Source organism: Ambystoma mexicanum, chromosome 1q (assembly GCF_040938575.1).
Source record: "Ambystoma mexicanum isolate Mex_15411 chromosome 1q, UKY_AmexF1_1, whole genome shotgun sequence".
Classification (NCBI taxonomy): domain Eukaryota; kingdom Metazoa; phylum Chordata; class Amphibia; order Caudata; family Ambystomatidae; genus Ambystoma; species Ambystoma mexicanum.
Genome location: NC_090922.1, coordinates 1,276,647,050 through 1,276,667,759, shown reverse-complemented (window position 1 = coordinate 1,276,667,759; position 20,710 = coordinate 1,276,647,050). Strand labels below are relative to the sequence as shown.

The 20,710-nt window shown below is 42.1% G+C and overlaps 1 protein-coding gene across 17 annotated transcripts in view; it reads right to left on the bottom strand.

Annotated features, from left to right (window-relative positions):
- DAB1 (DAB adaptor protein 1) overlaps positions 1-20,710 on the bottom strand; it is a 4,845,894-nt gene that overhangs the window by 64,923 nt on the left and 4,760,261 nt on the right. For 16 of the 17 annotated variants that reach the window (XM_069642098.1, XM_069642099.1, XM_069642088.1 and 13 more), the window contains 3 exons: positions 18,826-19,365; positions 4,723-4,850; positions 4,128-4,226 (listed from right to left, as the gene is read on the bottom strand). In XM_069642098.1, the coding sequence (XP_069498199.1) occupies positions 4,143-4,226; positions 4,723-4,850; positions 18,826-19,365 (752 nt within the window). In that variant the 3' untranslated portion in view covers positions 4,128-4,142. The remainder of the gene's footprint in view (positions 1-4,127; positions 4,227-4,722; positions 4,851-18,825; positions 19,366-20,710) is intronic. The other variant, XM_069642094.1, reaches the window with a different exon arrangement.

The following is a 20,710-nucleotide window of genomic DNA, read 5'->3' as shown; positions in this document are numbered from 1 at the left end:
CAAGAGACAAATTAAATGAGTCTGGTCTATCCACTCGCATGTTAAACAAGCACGTCATTCCTGGAGTACAGAGACGGGCATACGGCATGGAAGATCAGCAGAAGGCTACCCTTGCACCACGTTGAAGTGTCCCTTCTAGGTTTTACTAACACACACTGCTGTCAATTGTCACAGACTGCCCATAGCACATATTCTTAGTGCGTATATGACCCTAAAGAGGCTACAACTCATTTGGATAGCTATTGTATCATGTAACAGACTTCCTCATTGTTTTTTTCAGTAAATTATTGTTTAGGGTTTCTTCCTGGTATAGCTAACTCATTTAGGTCAATGTCTCCCAGAATACCAAGCTCCTTACTACTGGGTTTCTGATGAATTGGATTGTTCAACGATGCCTACAAAATAACTTTACCACATAGCTGGTCCCAGGTGGACATGGCCACTTTAACTCCACTTTGACCACTTTCACCACTTTGTCGTCCATCTTGGTCATGGCAAGTAGCCAAATTGTCTGGGTCATAATCTTATGCCATGACCCGGACAATCTGGCCACTGCCCATAGCCTCAGGCTATACCTCAGTCACCAAAAGTATATCACTATTTGTTGCACAAATATTATGACACTTGTCAAAAAACAAAACACGGGCACATTTGCAAAAACATGCTTACATGTCCTTGCCAATGCTCCTTACACGAGTTTGCTGGTCATCCGCCCATGTTTTATTTTTTAAGTGTCAAAATGTATGTACATAAAATAGTCATATAAGTTAGCTCTTGACAACATCCATTCACGGTTGGGTCTGTAATCTTTCTGGAAACTTTTGTCCACATTCATAAAATGGCAACAAAGTTATAAGCCATTTAATAATGTTGAGACTCAACCTCTAATTTAGCCCCTTCTTGCAAAACCCATCAAACTTTCCAAAAACATGTATATCTAGATCTAAAATGTTTTTTTGCAAACATTTGTGTAGATATGTCAAATGGCACCACATTTATAAGCCTTTACAATATTTTCAGACCCCCCACGCTAATGTTGTTCCGTCTCGACAAAACAGCTTCCACACTTTCCAAAACCATTTAGAGTCAGGTCTAGAATAACACTCCAAGATTTCATGCAGTTTCATGGAGTGGCACTAAAGTTATAATCCACTGGAAAACTGCTTTTCACCAACCATGGAATACAGAAATAGGTATAGATGTCCCAGAATATCAGAAGTGTTCACAAACATCACAGGACTGTACCCGAAAATCCAGACTGTTTGCAGGCTTCTTAGGGCCATATCCCACCCCATCCTCATCATCCCTCAACTCCCCAGAGATTGTTCAATGAGTTTGACAAGTGCAATGTTGTGTTTTTAATAGGTTTTTACTGCAATGTTTGTGGACAACAGCGGATGACCGAGAATCCAACATGGTGGGCATTTCCAAAAATCAGACACTTTTCAACATTCAATCAGTGGGTGCCTCCGATGTCTGCAGACATCACGTCGGCCTCTGGACAATCGGGGGCCATCCGCGGACCGAACCGAGAGGTGAGCCACAGACCAAACCCAGATATCACACATATTTTTACCTACTTTTGGCCCATTTTAAAAATAACTACTCGACAGATTCACACCAAATGTATAAAAGCATGCTTTTGGGACCAAACTGCCACTCCTGCCGCAATTCTGATGAAAATCCATCCAGCGGTTTGGACTGTAGACGTGAGCACATTTCTTTTCTCCATTGTGTATATGGAAAAAAACAGAAAATTTGGGACCCCGCCTACAACTTTGCCCCCCCTTTGATGAAACTTCACCAGACTTGCCAGGGCAATTCAGACAGGGCCATATACTTGTTTTGCAAAGTTTGGTAATGATTCATTCATGGAGAGCAAAGTTATAAGCCACCCAAAAAAATCAATATGCTGTTGAAGACTAGCTTTTTTGACTTTACACATATTCACTTGTTTCGGAGCTGTGCTATTGACATATGTGTTTGCCTCTCTAACACCAGTAAGCAATACTTGAAAGTGTACAATGCAGGTGTTCACCTAATCGTTGAGAAGACCTACGCCTAATCTTAGACCTAGAAAAAAGGCACTTTGACTCAGTCAATGTCCATCCTGGAATTCATTCTCCCTGTGGCCGTCATCAAATGTATGCACCATATAGTCCCTGGAAAAGGATTGCAAGGCAGGAATTCTCTTGACCTCACCCCACACGTATCCATCTCCAGACTATTTCATACATTCAGGTATCACACCTAATGGCTGATTGATTTCCCTCTACAACTACAGTGGGCATCATAACTCAAAGCTTCTTCTATTAAAGAAGCAAGTCTCTGCTCTTCCAGTCCTGCCACGCCCGCCAGACTAACATCCTGTACCACTGGCAAGAGATGTGTCATCCAGCAGATACAGAATCTGGTCACTCTCTCTCATATTTGTTTATGTGGTTGATCTGTTTTCTTAATTTGCTCCCAATGAACGACACCGCTGATTCAATGAGAAATCTATTTTGGAGAAACCCTATCATTTTATCCTATACATTACATTCTTATAAAAAACAAGAACACTTTTCTGAAATGACAAGCAAGATGGTTTGCAACATTCAAATTTCATAAAATATGTTTAGCATACTTAACTAATATAGCATATGTACAATAAAATAACATCTTGTCAGTATCCCTTGACAGTGTATTGCTAGGCAAGTTATTTTTTATAAAACAATGAAGAACATGAATCATAGAATGTAAAGTGTTCTGTCACTAATATTGCGTTGGTGGGTCTTATAGCCGCATATAGGTAGGTGAGAAAAAGAGAGAGAGAGCTGATTGACGAGAACAGTAAAAAGGCACTATAGGAATTCGCAGGTATCACCACCAACCACAGTATTCTCAGTGTCAAGGCATAGGCCATATGACTTGCCCCATCAATTCACATACAACATGTACAAAAGGGGGATATCATGTGATAAAGAGAATGTGAGCTGCACTAACGCACTTGTAATACTTGATCAATTTGTTTCTTTTATTGGGGTATTTTTTATGCTTTGTCCTAAGTGTATCGAGTTTCTTGGCACATCAGGTTATAGCAGCAATGTGTCAGAATCTGCGGGGCATGTATGCCTCTATCGTGAACAAATATCACATAGATGCAGATAGGACAATGTCATGAACATCATTGATCTCCATGGATGTTCTCTCCAAGAGTTGAATTTTTGACTCCACGTTGTTTAAATATGCTCACTGCAGCTGCCACATCTCTATCCTGAGACATATTGCATCATTTGCTCTTGTGCCAGATACGTTTGCACTGCGGTCAGGCAGTTTGGCACTGACATGAGTTCTGACCACCTGGTACAAAATCACATATTTGCACCGGTCAGGCGGTGGACATATATTTGTTTATACACGACATCCATTTCGGATGTTGTTGCAAGATTTCTGAGCAAAGATGAAAAATCACTTTTCCCAATTCCTGTTTTTGTTATCTAGTCCTTGGAAAATTATACAATTCAGGTGCACTTGGGGACTGTTTTCTGTATCCCTACAGTCCCCCTTCCAGCACTTATGTCTGCACTTACCTTGCAAGTGCCACCAGCTGGCCGTTTTTATTTATCTTATTTATTCTACTACCCCATGTTCTGCACTCCCCGCTCTCCCTTCCCCCACACACTTTCCCTTTCCCCCTTCCCATGCACTTGCGCGATCTGAATGGCACCTGGAATAGTAGGATTGCTGTCTGTCTTCCCTTTGTTCCCCCTCCCTTGCCTCGTAGCGTCTTGAAACCATTATGTATAGGCACGTTATAAATGCCATATCATATCATACCATATCATATCAGGTAACGCCAATAGAATGGTTCACAAAATCATACTTTTTTAGCAAGGACTTCACAATTTAAAACATTATCATACGAGTCAAAGGCATGCCATATTTGATATATTAATTACAAATGAATAGGCAGCTGTGGCACACAGTGCTGCACAGGAAGTGACGTCATGCAACCAGTGGGGATGAAGGTGAAGCTTTGTGAAAGTTAACACGAGGACACACGTACACATCACACAGTGCAGGGGCTGGTAGGCAATGGTGGATGGAGAGCTCGGTGGTGAGAGAAGAAACGAGCAAATACCTACCCCAACCTTTGCTATCTAGCTATCGACTGATGGGCTTACAGTGTCACCAGTGGGCTCCCCGTATGCATCAGTGCTGCAAGAGGCCTGAGATTCATCAGGCTAGAACACAAGAACACAACACCTTTGGTTCTCAAAAGTCACATGGAGCGGGAATCGTGTTTAAGAATGATGTGATAAAACCAAAATGAAACTATTTCACACATGTCCCAGTTACAGCAAAACAGAGCAATACAACCCAACAATTTTCACTTTTCATAAAGCAGCACAGAGGTAAAACTGACATTTATGGCAATGCTACGCATGTTGGATGTTGGAACAGGGATAGTTCATCTAATGAGTTCCATATAATTTGGCATACAATACCCAGCAGCCCTAGTCACTGTGGCGAATGCTGAGGGCCTATGGGAGTCGTAGGGCATTGTATACAATGGAGAGGGATTATAGGAATAACAAGTTGAAACATCCAAATACCTCATGGTTGTCAACCAATGGAACAGAGTAAGCATTTGAAATACATTTTACCCAGTAACCCTGCAGAATCAGCTACATGGGTACATCTTTTCAAAGAGACGTTCTTGCACCATGGACTACTTACTATATCTTGTCCTTCACTCCTGCTTGGGTTGTCAAAACCCTCTTCAAAGATGTCGTCTGCATTGGGATCACTCGTGTGAGATACCGATGATTTGGATGGAGAGCTCTGTCTTGGGGCAGGGGTGGGCGCTGAACAGATGAGATAAAAGGAATTATTAAAAGTCATCCAGGCATAAATAGGCACGGGAAGAAACTCCTGCACAAGACGCATGGGGGTTACCATCTCTGAGTATTAGCCAGGCATTGTATTGGTCTTCATCCAATCGTTTAGCAGATAACTGGATTTAAATATGTCATTGATAAACATCATTGCTAACCCCTAAACCTTATGCATGTATAGCAAATTGTGAGAAGCCTCTGGTACATGTTCGGAAATAATGGCACAGATCAGTAAAAGCACACAGAAACAAACACTCAGGACCATTCCAATAGGGTTTGCCCTGATGGATCAGGGTATGGAGCAGGAAATACGCCCTGAACACGTATGTATCTCTGGGGAGAAGAAATCGGCAGTGACTCCGACTGCACCAGATTTTGGTGCCGTGGAGAAGCTTCAATCCCTATGGATCTCCATCTGGTTTTGTAACTCCCATAAGCAGGAGGGATTCACAGGGATTCATTTTGAGGATGGCTGCTATGGTTGGTTATTACGTTCTGGGGAGGGGATCATAGAGTATTTGATGGCCAGCAGGTAAAAGACACAGGCTCATGTGCACTTCCTGAATTCAGTTGCTGTTTAAAATCTCAGCTAAAAAATGTATCAAAACACTAGTGTACTGGACTGGGGAGGTGGATGCGAACGTGGAAGCAGACTAAGCTGTCGGATTTAGAGACTAGGTTGAAATTTGCCTGATCAAAATGTATATTTGGTGAGAGACTGTTCAAATAACATTTGGTGGCAAGGGGCACAGGACTGCATTGCATTGTTGTGTATGGCTCTGAATGAAAACAGAACATAAGAAGATATCAAAACGTTGTATCCTTCTACTAAGACACTGTGGCAGTGGACGAGCAGGGACATATGCCATGTTCACTCCCACCACTGGCCCCCTTTGATGTGGGGAAAGAAGGACGAGGACACTAGTGTGAGGTGGGGGAGGGTGGATGGACCCAAAATACTTCATGCCCCCCCTAACCACCCATGGACTGCAATCTGAGGGGCAGTGCATGGGTTAGGATCCTAGGCAAATGGAATCCTACAGGACATACCATCTTATATAGGCACATAGCCACAATGTCCTCCTTTCAGGAGGATAGCTCAGAGGCAACGTGCTCGCCTTGGAAGCAAGACGACACAGAGCACCACAGGTTCGCTCCCCGGGTCCACGCTTAGAAACCTCTGGTCCGCGCTTTATAAATAACTTATCATATCATATCATATATCATCTTAGTCCAGAAAATACTTTATTTCGGCATGAATGCCATACAAGTAACCAACATACAATAATACAAATATAAAATAAGCATTATACAAAGATTATTTAGAAAAGGTACAATTCATCCATATCTTTAAATACATTCCTAAATAATTCATTATTATACACTAGCTGAATCTATCAGGTCTATCACAACCTCTATTACATATTATCATAAAATTCAGTGTTTGTTTGTTATGTTTAAATGTGTTGGGTATTTATACTGTAAATATATGTAACCCTTCTATGTCCCTTTTGCCATGCCTTTAGAATATAACCCCAGACTGTGCACACCACAACAGGGCATTGTGAATGTTTTCAAAGATCATCTACAGTATTCGAAGTTCACAGTAGTTGACCATGGGTTAGCAAACAATTTTGAAAATTACATTGGCGAGTATGACCATAGATTGGGCACAGAAACAGACAATGTTGCAGAGATTCAATGACATCATTACAAAGTGGACAGTAATCTGAATGACATTGTTTTCCAGCCTTGTACAATTGAAGTCATGTTGAGATATAATAAAAGTGCATATGGCCTCTATCTGTTTCAACTGTACATTAATCTTTCAAAACCAGATATTCCAGTGCCACAGTCCAGGTCATACATGTGTTGACTTTTCTGTCCTGGATCAATTTTTAGTGAGCGTCCAGGATTACTTGATTTTTATTGGCAGACATGGTAGCCAGAATAATCTAACAATTCACCTGGTTTAGAATGTAAATAGAGATCTGTTGCAACTAAGCCCCGGGTAGCTTCTTTGCACCTTCACAATTTACCACATCACTCAATGCTCGCCTTTAGTTAGACAAATGGTCACTTGAGCACAGGCTAGCCCAATACAGTAACAGTGTCCGTTCGATGTTTTCTTCAATAGTATGACGTCCTAGCCCCGTATGCATCAGGGCATTAGGTGAACCTCATGGAGAAGTGATCATTGTGTTTAGGTAGGTTTGGGCTGTATTCACTGTGTTTCTTTTCTATTTATTTATTTTGCAATATCCACAGGGCACTGTATTATATGGTGTTAAGGCCACGGCGTGTGACCTGGACACCTCCAGAGCAGGAATAATAATTTTATTTCTGAATGATCTTCCGAAAACTAGGATCACACTACTTTTTTTTCTAATATAGACAACTTGAGCTTCACTGCTTTCCTTTCAGTTGTCTCTCCGAGGATATATATTATTCACAGTAAACCATCTACAATTCTTTGTATTTAATTTAGATTTCAGAGGAAAAGGTCTCAATAATTTAAAGCTTGTAGTTTCCTTATACTTCGATGCCATTCAACAGTCGAATATCAATAAACCTCTATGAACCCTAAGACCTTATCATTAAAAACTGAAAATACTAGGCGCCAGATTCAGTAGCTATGCCAGAATGAAGAGGACATTTCACCATTTGACATTTCACCTCGGTACGCTTGAACACATCAAAAAGAAAGTTCAATGAGCCAAGCATTTAAACCCGATGATCTTGGACGGGTGCAAAATCCTGAATAAGTTGTAGAGTCACTAAGAAAAGACACGTGGGCCTCAGACGGCCATTTCCAAAGCCAAACACATAACGACTCATTCTACCCAATGACATGGAAGAAATAAATTACACTCAAACTCTAAAAAAATAAACACAATACAAAACATCCCTCATTGTGTAAGCGTAGTTTATGACATGGGAAAAACATTCTGCCAGCCCCCCAAAAAGTACACCTGTTACCCTATTACGCACTGTTCAGATCTTTCTGGAAATATACAGTTACAGCATTAGTACTATACGCTCCTGCAGCAGCACCACCACAACATGGGGGACAAACACAGTCCCCTATACAGCCACACTATCACATGTTGCTTCTCACATCCATGATCCACGAGGAGGCAGCCTGGATGCTGCATCACCTCATACTCCTGTGCCCGGGTACCATATACCACATCCAACCCAAATGAAACATTCCCAATTCAGTCATTAAGATACACTGGACCTAACAACTCTGAGCTTGCAAAATTCCCAGAGACTGCTGTAGCAGACACTCACACATGCTCACGTTACCAATCCACAAAGTAAGAACTGTGAGACAGGACAGGCTGTCAGCACTTGCACGGCATCCATCTAATCTTTGCCTGTATCAGCACTTGTGAATGTGACTCAGGCATGATGCGGCTGAAGTTACCCCTTACCCATTAAGACATTCTAGCGACATGGACTCATGTGACGAAGATACAAGCCGGCGGTTCAAACATGATGTGGGTTTGTGTGAGCTGTGTCCTATGGCATGGCTGTATGTCAATGAGTATGCTTCATCTAACAGTACTTTGCCATTTGGAGGTTTCATGTTTAACCAGTAGGATGGAGTGTTGATGGTGGTAAATGCGCTAGGTATATGTGTGTGAAAATGGCTGCATTTGTTAACTGCACCTTTTGTTGTACATTCCAGGTCCCTGCCTGTGCCAGGCTCATTTTAAATGAGGTGGAGTGGTCAATCAAAGGGCCCCATTACGGGTCTGGTGGTAACTGTGCTGGGGATACTGGCGGGTTCTCGCCAGACTCGTAATGATTTACCGGTGCCTGACTTCCCGGTAATACTGGGGGATTACAACCCTGGTGGCCCAGAAAGTCAGGCTCTGGTAAATTGTAAGTGCCCATTCCCATAGAGTCGCATAGGACTCTATGAGAGTGGGGACCACGGAAGCACTGGCAATGTTAATAGCGGTGCCGGTGCTTCTGTGAACACTCTGCGGGCGGATGCCGTTCCGCTTGGCAGGTCTGACCTGCTGGGCGGGACGGCACCCACCCACAGAGCTGTAGTGTGCCGGTTTGGAAACAATGGTGCCGTTAGCTTACTGGCACTGTTGTTTCCGGACCGACACACTTCGAATGAGGCCCAGAGTGTAAAGGCAAGGCATAATGTTTTTACGCCGAGATTTACCTCTCTGCCCAATTTCGAAGCAGTACAAAGTAAGAGGGTCCTTGAGCGGTGATACAATCTCCTTTGCGCAGTCCTTCTCCGTCCTCTCATTGTGTTTCAATTCACATCTGCATGATATTTTTTGGTGTGAAACGAAGGGATTCCTATGGAATCAGCTTTGGATTTCCAACTTCTAATGACAAGGCAGATGCCATCGAAAAGTGTAATTTAATTTTCTTTCTAACAAGAACCATCTTTTTACTTTTCTTCTCTGCCTTGTGAATGTTTAAAAGTGCATTTTGAGATCCAGTGTTCACTTGATGTAGGGAATGTCTTGACCCATGGCATGCTGTCCTGTATGCATATGTCAGAAGATGTACCAATGTTGAGTATCTAGTAGCACCTGTGACCATAATTCCATTATCCATGTATCTGACATATATGTGTCTGAAGAGCACGATATATCAGTGCATGCCACTATTTAAATGGGTGTGAGGCAGAAGTATTGCTAGGGGGTAACTGAGGGGGCTATAGCCCCGGATCTTTTGGTTATAGCCCCGGATTGAATATCAGGAGCTACAAGCAAAACACTAGCTAGCCGCGAGTCCCAACAGTTCTGACATTAGCAAAGCCCCGGATATTTTTCAGACCTAGCAACACCCCTGGTGTGAGGGATTCTCTGAATTTGGCCTTCCTTCGCATGTCGTCATAAGTGCAACATTTATTTTCTAACATTGTCCAGAATGGGTTATGTGATGTTCAGCTTGCACCCTCTATTCACCCTGTCGTCTTCACAAGATATCACTTCAGCACTCAGAAATGTGATACTAACTTACATATCATATCATACTAGGTTCCAACAAGCACCCAACCTCAGGGTTATGCTTCACATTGATCAACAATCAGACCCAATAAGGTTTATATGCTTTCAATGAATCAGATTTATTATTGGTACCTTGAGCCAACACATGTTTCAAAGCCATAGCTCTTCTTCAAGGCTCCATACCAAATAAGTGAATCATTTTTATTCAAATAATTCGAATATGTCTGTAATTAAATTCTTCTCACTGCAAACTCCTTGTTTGATGAGTAGTGTGAGGATATTATTCAAATACTTAGAGATTGCCTTTAATATTCTCCATGTATACTAAATGACTTTAAGCAGGAGTATCATTTTGTCACCAACATTACTGCTCTTTAAGTGCATGTGAACGCTCAACCATCTCAGCTGCTCCTACGATCTGGAGCCAATATTAATGCCTCTAGGCAGACTCCAAAACTGTAATCATCATTTACCCTCCCAAGCGCGTGTTAACTATGACGATCATCGGCTGCTCCTTATATCTCGAGACACCAGACCCTCACAGACTCTAAGTCAATCAATATCACTGCAGAACCCACACACCAGTCAATCTCAAGTGAAATAGGTGATCTCCATCTGATCCTTCACTCTATGCCGTACTGCATGTGGTAGAGCCATGGTGCAGTGGTGGCTGTGACTTTGGTCGGGTACTGTGCAGATGGGCCGCTCCCTTCATTCTGCAATGTTTTGCAAGACTCAGCCGGTTTCAAAGTTTGGCAAGACACAAAATATTTCAGTAATGTGTCTTAGCCAAGCACTCGCATAGTGGGAGGCTGCCAGATCCGTGGCAACCAACAGGGCTGTGGGATATAGGCTGCATCAACAAGGGGTAAGGGTAAGCTGCACATGGGTCACCGCAATGTTTGGACAAAGTGAAAACATGGTTGCCAATTGTACCTTTCTTTTCTGCATGGCAGTGCAGATATATGTGTTTTCTCTTGGTTGTTTATTTGCATGCCCATGTACATGCATGCATATTTGTTTTGCTTTGCAATTACATGATCTACCTGAACTCACCTAGCAATTTCCCCACAGTAGCTAGCAGGCAAATGAGCAAATGGCTATCACATATGAATCCCGGGAAATCAGCAAACATAGCATTGAGTCCTGTTGACACTGTAGATCATCTGCACATCCATGTAATGCTAATGGGAGACATAGTCTGTGAAGTAGTGGCTGTAGGGCTATGTGTGTGCAGCCAAAGGCACCCAACGCCCGAGGAACAGTCTTCCGGATAGAATCCACGTGCAAAATGTCACCTCTAATCCAAGGTTCGTGCCATGTATTGAATCAGTGAAGTGATGCATTGGGCCACATAGGGGGCACACCGAGAGACTGGCCTATGATATGCCAACAGTGTTGCCAATTGTTCTCTGAAATATGCAAGAGAACAGTGCCAAAAAAAGGCAGGAGAGCCAACAATCTAAATGTTGCTCTTGTGACATGTGATCAGGCTTTGATGGAACTGAGGTCTGCCTGCCTCTCCTGGTGCATGTACAAAATCATGGATGACGGGCAGCGATGCCTTTGAAACACCGCCTTTCATGGCATCCCAAACAGTGTGACCTGGGCTGAAGAATGCACTTATGGTCGGCCTCCATTGAGGTGGCATGACAACTGTTGGTGCCAACACCACGTGCTGCTAATAGTAGGCCAATAATTTCACACATGGTGCCAGTGGCAAGGAAGTGCTTGGTCTGTAATGCTTTTTGTTTCTTGCTCATTGTGAGGGAATTGTGAATGTTAGCATGTTAAATATCAGATAACCCACTAACCAAAAAAGCTCAATATTTCTGCATACTTATCTCACTCAAAAACTCACACAACCATCTCTCACACAACAACACGCACGCACTTCACAACACTGCAGCATGGTCCAAATACCTTTAACATTTAACATTTAACATTAACGGTAGGTGGTCTCATGATGCCTTTAATAATTCCTTCTCGATTTGGGGGTTTCCCTGCAACTGTGCATTTTAACCACTGTCTTTTGGCCACAAGTTATTCATATGAATGTCTGCCTGCTTGAGGTATATTTCCTACCTGGTAAAGTACCTTGTGTGTGTGGGATGCAGGAATGAGTCTTACTGAACGGAAAGTGACAAGTGTCAAAGCACACATGTCAGGGTTTATCTAGCAGCTGTTCCACTATAGACATCTTCATGACTGGAAAGCGTTGTCGCCCTCAAACCGGGAATGGTGAGGTGAGAGACTGGGCCCACATTTTGATGGCTTGAAGAACCTATGCATTTGGTGGTGTATGTGACTTGCTCATGTGTGTTTGGGGTGTCTGCCTATTAATTCCTTGTGCAAGAATTGCTTTTTTGTACATTGTGTTACCCGCATGTGCTCCAATGCTGAGTGAAGCTAGTCTTTGAGGCTCTGTATGCAGATATGAATGCATGATCTCACAATATATCAAGTTATCTTCTGTATTCAAAGCAATTGTTGCTAACTGAGTCGCAGCTTGAGCACTTGTTGATTTGAATGCCTTTAACCAGGGTTGTCTAACTCCAGACCTCGAGGGCTGGAAACATGTTGGATTTTCAGCATACCCCTTATTAATATTCATGAGATAAATTTGCAATGATTCCAAATGTTTGCACATTTTTTCTTATGAATATTTTATTTCATATGTTTAATTCGGAATCACAACACAGGCTCCATAAAAAAACAGTACAAAGACAACAATGTCAAATATAAAAAATGACATTAGCACACAAGATAAGATCCCTACAATACAGCAAAAACTATTCAAATCACGCTCATAAACATTTCATTATGCTTTCTGGTGGACAATGCATACCTCAACAACAAAAAAAGAAGTGTCCACCCAACGCACAGTGACTCTACCCACAGCAAATAGGTTAAAGCAGGTTGATACTGAACAAACCCCATTGCCTAATTTTTTCGTATGATTATTAATGAGCGCTATCCTGATAAACCTTCAGGATTGTTGGGTGTTCTGACCCACGTTTGGACTATTATGCTACAACATTTGGTGCTGTGGGCTTAGGAAATCCAAGATGGCCGAAAAAGCCCACATGTGCGCCAGAATCTATGAAAACCGCGCAGTTTGTGCACACACCAAAATGGTCGCCTGACTTGCCAACCCCCCGGTGCGGGTGTGCTGGGTCAGAAGAGCCATGAGTGAAATGGGGTGCCAAAGAGAAAAACAGCAGTGCCTGTTCGCTAGAAAGCACTTTAAAAATCACCCTTTGTTTCTCTGAAGGCAAGCTCAGAATGCCCATTTCAAACATTGCAGAATATCCAACAATCTCACTGAACACCAGCAGACATTTGGCAGAATGAAGTTTTGTGTGCTTACAGATCCGGGAAGATGAAGAGCCCAGAACAGTATTTATAACAGAAATAGCTGAGCTATGAAGTCAGCAGTTTTAAGTTAAACTGAACTACAGACACTAAAAATCCAAATGTTAAAATAAATGAGTGACCTACTTTTGAGTGTCACATAGTCTGTAACTGTCGAAATGTCATAGTTTTGCACTTAGAATCAGCATTGTAGCTGCATGTGTAAAAATTGTATGTTTGATTTAAACTGGGAACAGAAATGACATGTAGCTAAAAACTGGCTTAAAGAGATTTCAATTTTGCCTGGCAACTACCCCCATCAGGAGTGAAACTTGATTCACAGTAACTTCCCAGGCCTGTCTGTTTCCTGCTGGCCACACTAAGGATATGCCATCTCTCTGATAATTGAATTAAGGGGAGCCCCTACAGACTGCAGGAGCTTGAACAATGGGCCTTCTAGGACCCAAGCACATGGTTTATTGGGGGTGTTGTAAAAATGGTTTCCTCTGAACAATGCAACCCCCTTCAACCAGGCAGATGGTTTATTGCATGGGTCATAAATGTGGCTTCCTCTTGGCAGAAACTGGGAGGGGGAGAAACTGGAGACAGAGGCTAAGCTTGAAGAAAGTGGAAAGACTGGTTTCTGTACCATGCGACCTGAAAAGACACACCCCTGTAGCCAGAATATGGTTTTAGAAAAAGATGAATAACTCATAGTACGGACTTGTCATAATTATTTAAATGATACCATAATTCTGGTGATTTTTCTGCCCACATTTTAAGAGGTTTTTAGAACCGGTGGTATGATCTGGGGGCAAACTAGCAGTTAAGAGGGTATTACTTAAAATGTCTGCATGTGAAAAGTCTGATACTTCATCAATTAATGCCTGCATGCATTGCGAACATTTGTGTAAATGCGGGGACAAATCCAATATTGGTAACCCGACCAAAAAGTGAAATATGTTGCCATTTTTGAACCCAAGCTCCTAGAAACGACAGAATTGGAACAGGGGCTACCATCAGTAAATGCATGATGTGTGTATGCAATGCCAAACAACTGTCTATCGGGGAAGTATGTATTTGGATCAGATATAGATTGTGTGTAAAGTTGACAGGGGTGGGTTCTCTGTATCATAAACAGACCTCATCATGATGACACTTCATTTCATTCCCCCAATCAAGGAGAAGAGGAGGAAGTGGCCAATGACAAGTGGAGAGGGGTAGGGCGTAGAAAGCTAGCCTCTCCACCCACTTTCAAAACACATAAAAGCAGACAGTCAGGACAGATAGAGAGATTCTATTCCATCTGCTGCGGGACGCTCTGCCGGGAAAATCCTTACTTTACCTCCATCAACCTCCAGAGAACCAACATAGAGACTTCAATCTATCCACCTTCAGAGACCAAGACTTTACTTCAGAATTTGTAGCAGAGAGGTCAAGTACAAGCTAAATCCCTCTTTAGCAGGCCTCAAATCATTGCCGCTATTCACAGCCAGGCGAGCTGTTTGAATTCTTTGCAAGAACTCTGGCCATTTGCCAGGGAGCAGTGTTGTATCCAGAGAGAGACCAGCTGAACCGGAGACCGCTGTATCCGGACCCACAGACCTGATCAGAACCAGAGACCCAGACCAGACCAGCAGAGTAGAGCTGACCCAGACGCTGTGCGCAGAAACCGTCCGTGGCGAGTGAAGAAAACCTGTTGACCAGATCCGTGGCGAGGCCTATTTCTAAATATATTGTGAGTACCTAGCAGAACTGTGCAGAACCAATCTCTTAGTTAAAATAATATAATTCAATCTATTTTAATCTAACCAGAACTGCCTCTTAACTGTCACCTGTCATTTGCAAAGCTGTCACTTGTCATTTTCTAGCTGCAAGCTGTAACCTGTCGCTTTGAACTTTTAAAATTTCAAATCCGAAAAACTACGTTTATTTAATCGTCCGTATCTCTGGAACCGTTTGGGCTAGGAACTTGGTTTAACTTTCCTCTGAAAGCTTAGAATCTCAGCTTTTCAACAAGCCTACTCCTCATACTTGTGCCGTAATCACGATTCTCGCACTCGCGAATTTTACCGCGATTTGCAATTTGGTTAAAAATCCAGCCACGTGTGAAAACAGCAGCTTCATTGCTTTCCTTTGCCAAAAATTCGTTTAACCTGCTACTTACTCCTAGATCCTTGCTAAAGTGAGCCTGAACTCATCCCAAGTATATTTCACTCACCCTGAACCTCCTAAAGGGAATTAAAACCATTTTCAGCATATTTCTCACTGCATTGTCACCATATTCAAAGCACTTGGGTCTGTGTTTCAAAACTCCTATCTGTTGTATAAGCTGCTGGGGGGGAATTGAACTGAATTCTATTTGATTGCATTCCTAAGAACTGTGTCATCTTCATCTCCTTAGAGTGCATAAAAGGGGGGGTGAATTGTCCAAGAAAGTGATTACATTGTCTTTTGCTGAAATCCTATCAAGTTATTTTCTGTACGGCATTTCATTCCACATTGCATCCATTTGAAACCATAAAAGTATTGTTGCTATAGTATCCATCCTATAACCACTCATCATTGATTATAAAGAAGTGTGCTAGTGCCGGACTATCCATTATTGATTACTGCTCAGATTAAGTGTGATATTCAATTATTAATTTATTATAAATTGTGATATATATATATATATATTGTTTAAATTATCAAATAAACCGTTAAACTTGCAAAACAGAACTACTTCGTGGCTCAGTGGGGTTAGGGGGATTCCAAGAGAGGGGTGTTATATAGGGGTAGTCATCCAGAACGCATGAACTGGACGTAAAGATATATCAATAAGGGTTTCCATTCAGTATCCCAGACTAGGCATTGACTTAGCTGTAGTGTTGAATTGAATCCTCTTACAGGATTCTGGGCCTCGAGTAGTGCTTTCTAACTGGCCCTTACTACCTAAGTGTACATGCTAATGGCCAGAAACCTGGACAAGAATAGTTCTGTAAATTGGTTTCTTTTGAGTTTACAGAGGTAGAGTAATATAGTTTATTAGCAGAACTGACCAAGTGCGATGACAAGCTATAAACTGATCTCTGTGACGGTGGTGAATACAAACCACAAGGAGTCCAGCTAGCGAGCCTACTTTTCTTGCGTTGCTGGAGTTTTCATTTAAAGGGCACAAAATAACAAGCTCTTTATTGTGAAACAGTTCATAACTCTATTTGTTGAGCATGAATTGGGTACCATTGCACAAAGCATGAACCCACTAACCTTAGAGTACCTTTGTGGGTACATGCTGAAGAATCATGGGCAAGACGTGCACACATGGCACAGCATGTCACATTGATATGTCTAGTATGTGATGAGCATCATGTTATGGGTCTGACATCCTATCTAGTCCTGAAGTTAATGCCTTCAAATCCCATGATCCATCTTAATGTGTAGGCATCAACAGAGTTGTGGCCCGGCACATAAACAATGCTCAATTCGTCTGCCCATTTTGATGGCTTGCCTACTCATTCCAGTAATGGTGATAATTTCTAGATCTTGTGATCTTCATCTAACCAGTGTTGAGCCTGTGATACAAGTGAGTTCTCAGTAGAGTTCAGGAACCTCCAGGACTGTTTGGACAAGTATTGGTATGTTTCTCCCATTGTGCACGTGAGTTCACATTCACGACACAATGTTGTGTAAGTGGTGCTATAGCTTCACAGTTTCAGTCCCATGCCCCCAATCCCACTGTCTGTGTGTGGAATGTGCATGCAAGTGGATGCAAGGCAACAACCAGGGGTGGTTGTGAGCAGATGGCATAGTGGCAGAGTCCTCTGCTACTTATTTTGAAAGGCAAAGACATTGTACAATGGTATTGGGTGCCATGAGGCAGCTAACGTGACATGGTCAATGACTGAGGAGAGCACAGTGCTGTACCTCATTCGCATCTGCTACTTCTGGAAGCACATTTCCAATATCTGCAGACATGACAGCTAGTCAATTGCACGGGTCTTCCTGACCCGTGTACATTTTCAAAGTCGTGCTCAATAGATATTGTAGTCACACTATGCATGCCTCTTTACCAACTTTACACCAAGGCTTCAGCTGCACTGTCAGGCTTATACCTTCTTGTGCGTGTGCTACAGTTTTAGTTTTTATGGTTCCTTACCTTGGCATGCTTCCCACTGGCCACCTCTGTCTGTGCAATGTGGCTTATGTTAGATTCATTTACTGCTCTAAGGGAAGAGCAATGACAGGCAGCATGGTGGCCATACAACAGCAGCAAGGATGGCATCCAGGGAACCCAAAGAAGTGTTACCTGGAGGTGAGACCAGGGACTGTTGCAGTGTATTCCAAGGGGTGGCGTACGGGCAGATGCCCTGTGGTCATGTGTTGTGTGTGTCATGCATGATGGCACAGGCACACAGTACGCGTCTATTTGTATATGCCCACAAGCATGCACCTGTAAAATATGCACATAAGTAGTTAATGGGGCTGGTTCTGGACATGTTGTAGACAATTGCAGTGCATTAACCAATTTTCTAGATAATAAGCATCAAATGTACACCACCACCACACTTTTATATGTATTTAACCGAACACCACGTTGATAGCTATCAATTCTGCAAGCACACAAGGTTTTATCATTTGTTTTTCCCAGCACTAAACTTGGAGTTCAGCTTATGATCTCCCTGAATAAATCTGCACAATTTCTCCTTTCATACCTGGAAGCAAACGCTGCATCCACATTGAACTGTGTCATGCCGTTAGCAGGAACATGGAGGGTGTGAAACAAACCTGGGGAATTCAATGTACAGGTCTGAGGTCTTGCTGGGCAAAGAGGCACACGGGTGCATGCCACTAAGAGACATGAAATAATCATTTGATAGCTTTGCTTTTCAAAATTTGCACATTTTGCATAAAGATAAGGGGGCGAATTGCATGATATTTGCACCAGTGCAAATGCATTTAACACGTTGGTAAAAATTGCACTAATGCAACAAACATATTCTTTCAATGAATGTTTTTCAACAATGCAAGTCACTATGACTAGGACAAGCATGACCTTGGTGCAAAAATAAAAGCAAGGCCTTTCCTTGAGGACTTCATTATAAAAAGAACAAGTTTCCAGTCTGCTACTTTTCCAAAAATGGAACTGCAATGTTGCTCAGTAATCATCTTTATATGAGGCATTCCGATGTTCATTCCAGAATGTAACGAATAATCAGCAGAATTCTGCACAGTTAAGGCCGCTTTGCATTTTGTGCCTTTTACCAGAATACCACTGATAATTTTATTCCAGCTGACTTAGTTTCAGGGGCAATACATAATTGATCAATTTGCTTTGAAATGTTTGGCACCGGCAGTGACAAGGAACGTGCTGCTCTTTACAATCGGCACCTGTAATCTCTAAAGCTATTGATTTAATTAGCTACGAAATCTGCTTCCAGCAAAGATTCCTGGAACAGATCCATCTCACCATTCAACCAAATTATGCGTCTTTGACCCACATTATGTCCTAGCATGCGTAACAAATTTCTGCGACATCCCACTTGGAGTAGAGAGCACTTGAATAGACGAGCAAGACACATCTGAACATTCTAACCAAAGGAATGCATATTGCATGAACTTACGTGAATTTGTGGATGGCGACGTGGATGTCATAGGAGTCAAATTTAACTGAGAGATGTCAAAGTCATCACAGTCGTCGGATTCCTGTGCTGTCCCAACTTTGTCAAAGTAACTTGAGAAGGCCTCTGAGGTACACGAGAGGGAAGGCTGATCTGGTAGTCTTGATGGCACTGGAGGGGGGTTAGCCATCTGGAAATCCCTAAACATGTCTTTCCCCATTTTCTGTCCCAGTCCCAGTGGACTTGATCGGATGGAATCGCTCGACGGTTGAACAGTGGCTACAGGAGTGGTAGTACCTGGGTACATGGCTGCTGGGAAAGGCATTACAGTTTGTGTTGGCATAAATGCACCGGGCGGGAACTGGCCAGCTACAGTTGGCCATGGTTGCTGGAGATTAGGAAGGAGGCCTGGCTGTGCCCATGTGATTTGTTGGCCTCCCTGCATCACCTGAGCAACTTGCTGGCAACCCAAAACCATTTGTTGTTGGACTAATGATGGCTGTCCCCAGAAAGAGGGCTGAACCGCTCCCATTGCGACGTAACCTTTCAAAAAGGAAAAGAAAGAGAATTAGTCAATGCAATTGGTTTCCCATCACAGAGAAATCAACCTATGTCCTCTTGCAGCAAGATGATATAGAACAGTACATAGAGTGGTCCTCAAATCCAGTACCCCAGAGCAAAGATCACTTCATGTTTCTGTATATCGAACGAGGATATGCGGTTACGCAAGGAATCTCTAGGAAAGTATTTCCCCTAAACCATTGCCAATTTTGCGACTGTAGGAACATCTCTACAGATGCTATTATTTATTTATGTATTTATTTTACGGCATATGGCTTATATCAACAAACCTTAACTCACATCAGACGAGCACATACAGCAAATGGATACACTTTCCAATTCCAGCATAAAATGCAATAGTAATTTAAAATAGTTCCCAAAATAAAAATCATATATTTCTTTCGATTTGCAGATTTAACACTAAATATCAAATTTCTAACTAATGTTTAATATTTAACCTCACATACTAGAATTAGGATCACACAGGTGATCATCATGTACTGAAATGCAATGTGTCAAGCTAATGCCAACCTTATTTATTCCATTGTTATCTGAAAATGACACATAACTGTATGCAGATTCTCTGAAGGTGTCATTCTTTGCCTTCAAGAATCATGAATTTAAGAGAGACCCAGGTGCTAAGCTCAGGCATTGCTTTTGTTCATAAACGGGTAACTATTATGTTGAATACGTATTGTTGCAGAAATCAACAGTTTGGTTGTGATCTCATTTTTAGGTGAGATTTTTCACTATTATCTAATGACATTTCTGATGCACAATTTCACATTAATTCATTATGGACCTCCATAATGCAAGGACTCTTTCTGGTGACTGCATTCCAATAATCATGACGTCAGAAGAAGACCATTTTACTGCATCTAAGAAAATGAAATGTCATTTCCGAGCAAGTTTCTTTTTATAAGGCACTCCCTCTCTGCTCCTTCAGTGCACCAGGCGGCATCCGATGCAATGCACCACAGTGAAAACAGGAATATGTAAACATGAATCCATTATCGTGTTTATTATTAGTATTATATTATTATATGTGAACCATTCGATTGCAACACAGCGTATACTTAGCATCCATACCCAGGGGTCAAGTCCTAAAAATTAAAGTGGGGTGACTCATCAACAAACACATTGAGATGTGACATCGCCAGAAATTAGCATATCAAGGTAAAATATGCACATTTCACAAAAATGGCTTTGCACAACCACCCAAATTTAACAGGACGAATTGCATTTGCCTTTCATAATATCAACACACACAAAACCAAGAGAGGTTATTTTCTTCTAATAGTGTTTTTGAAAACGTTAACAGATGTGC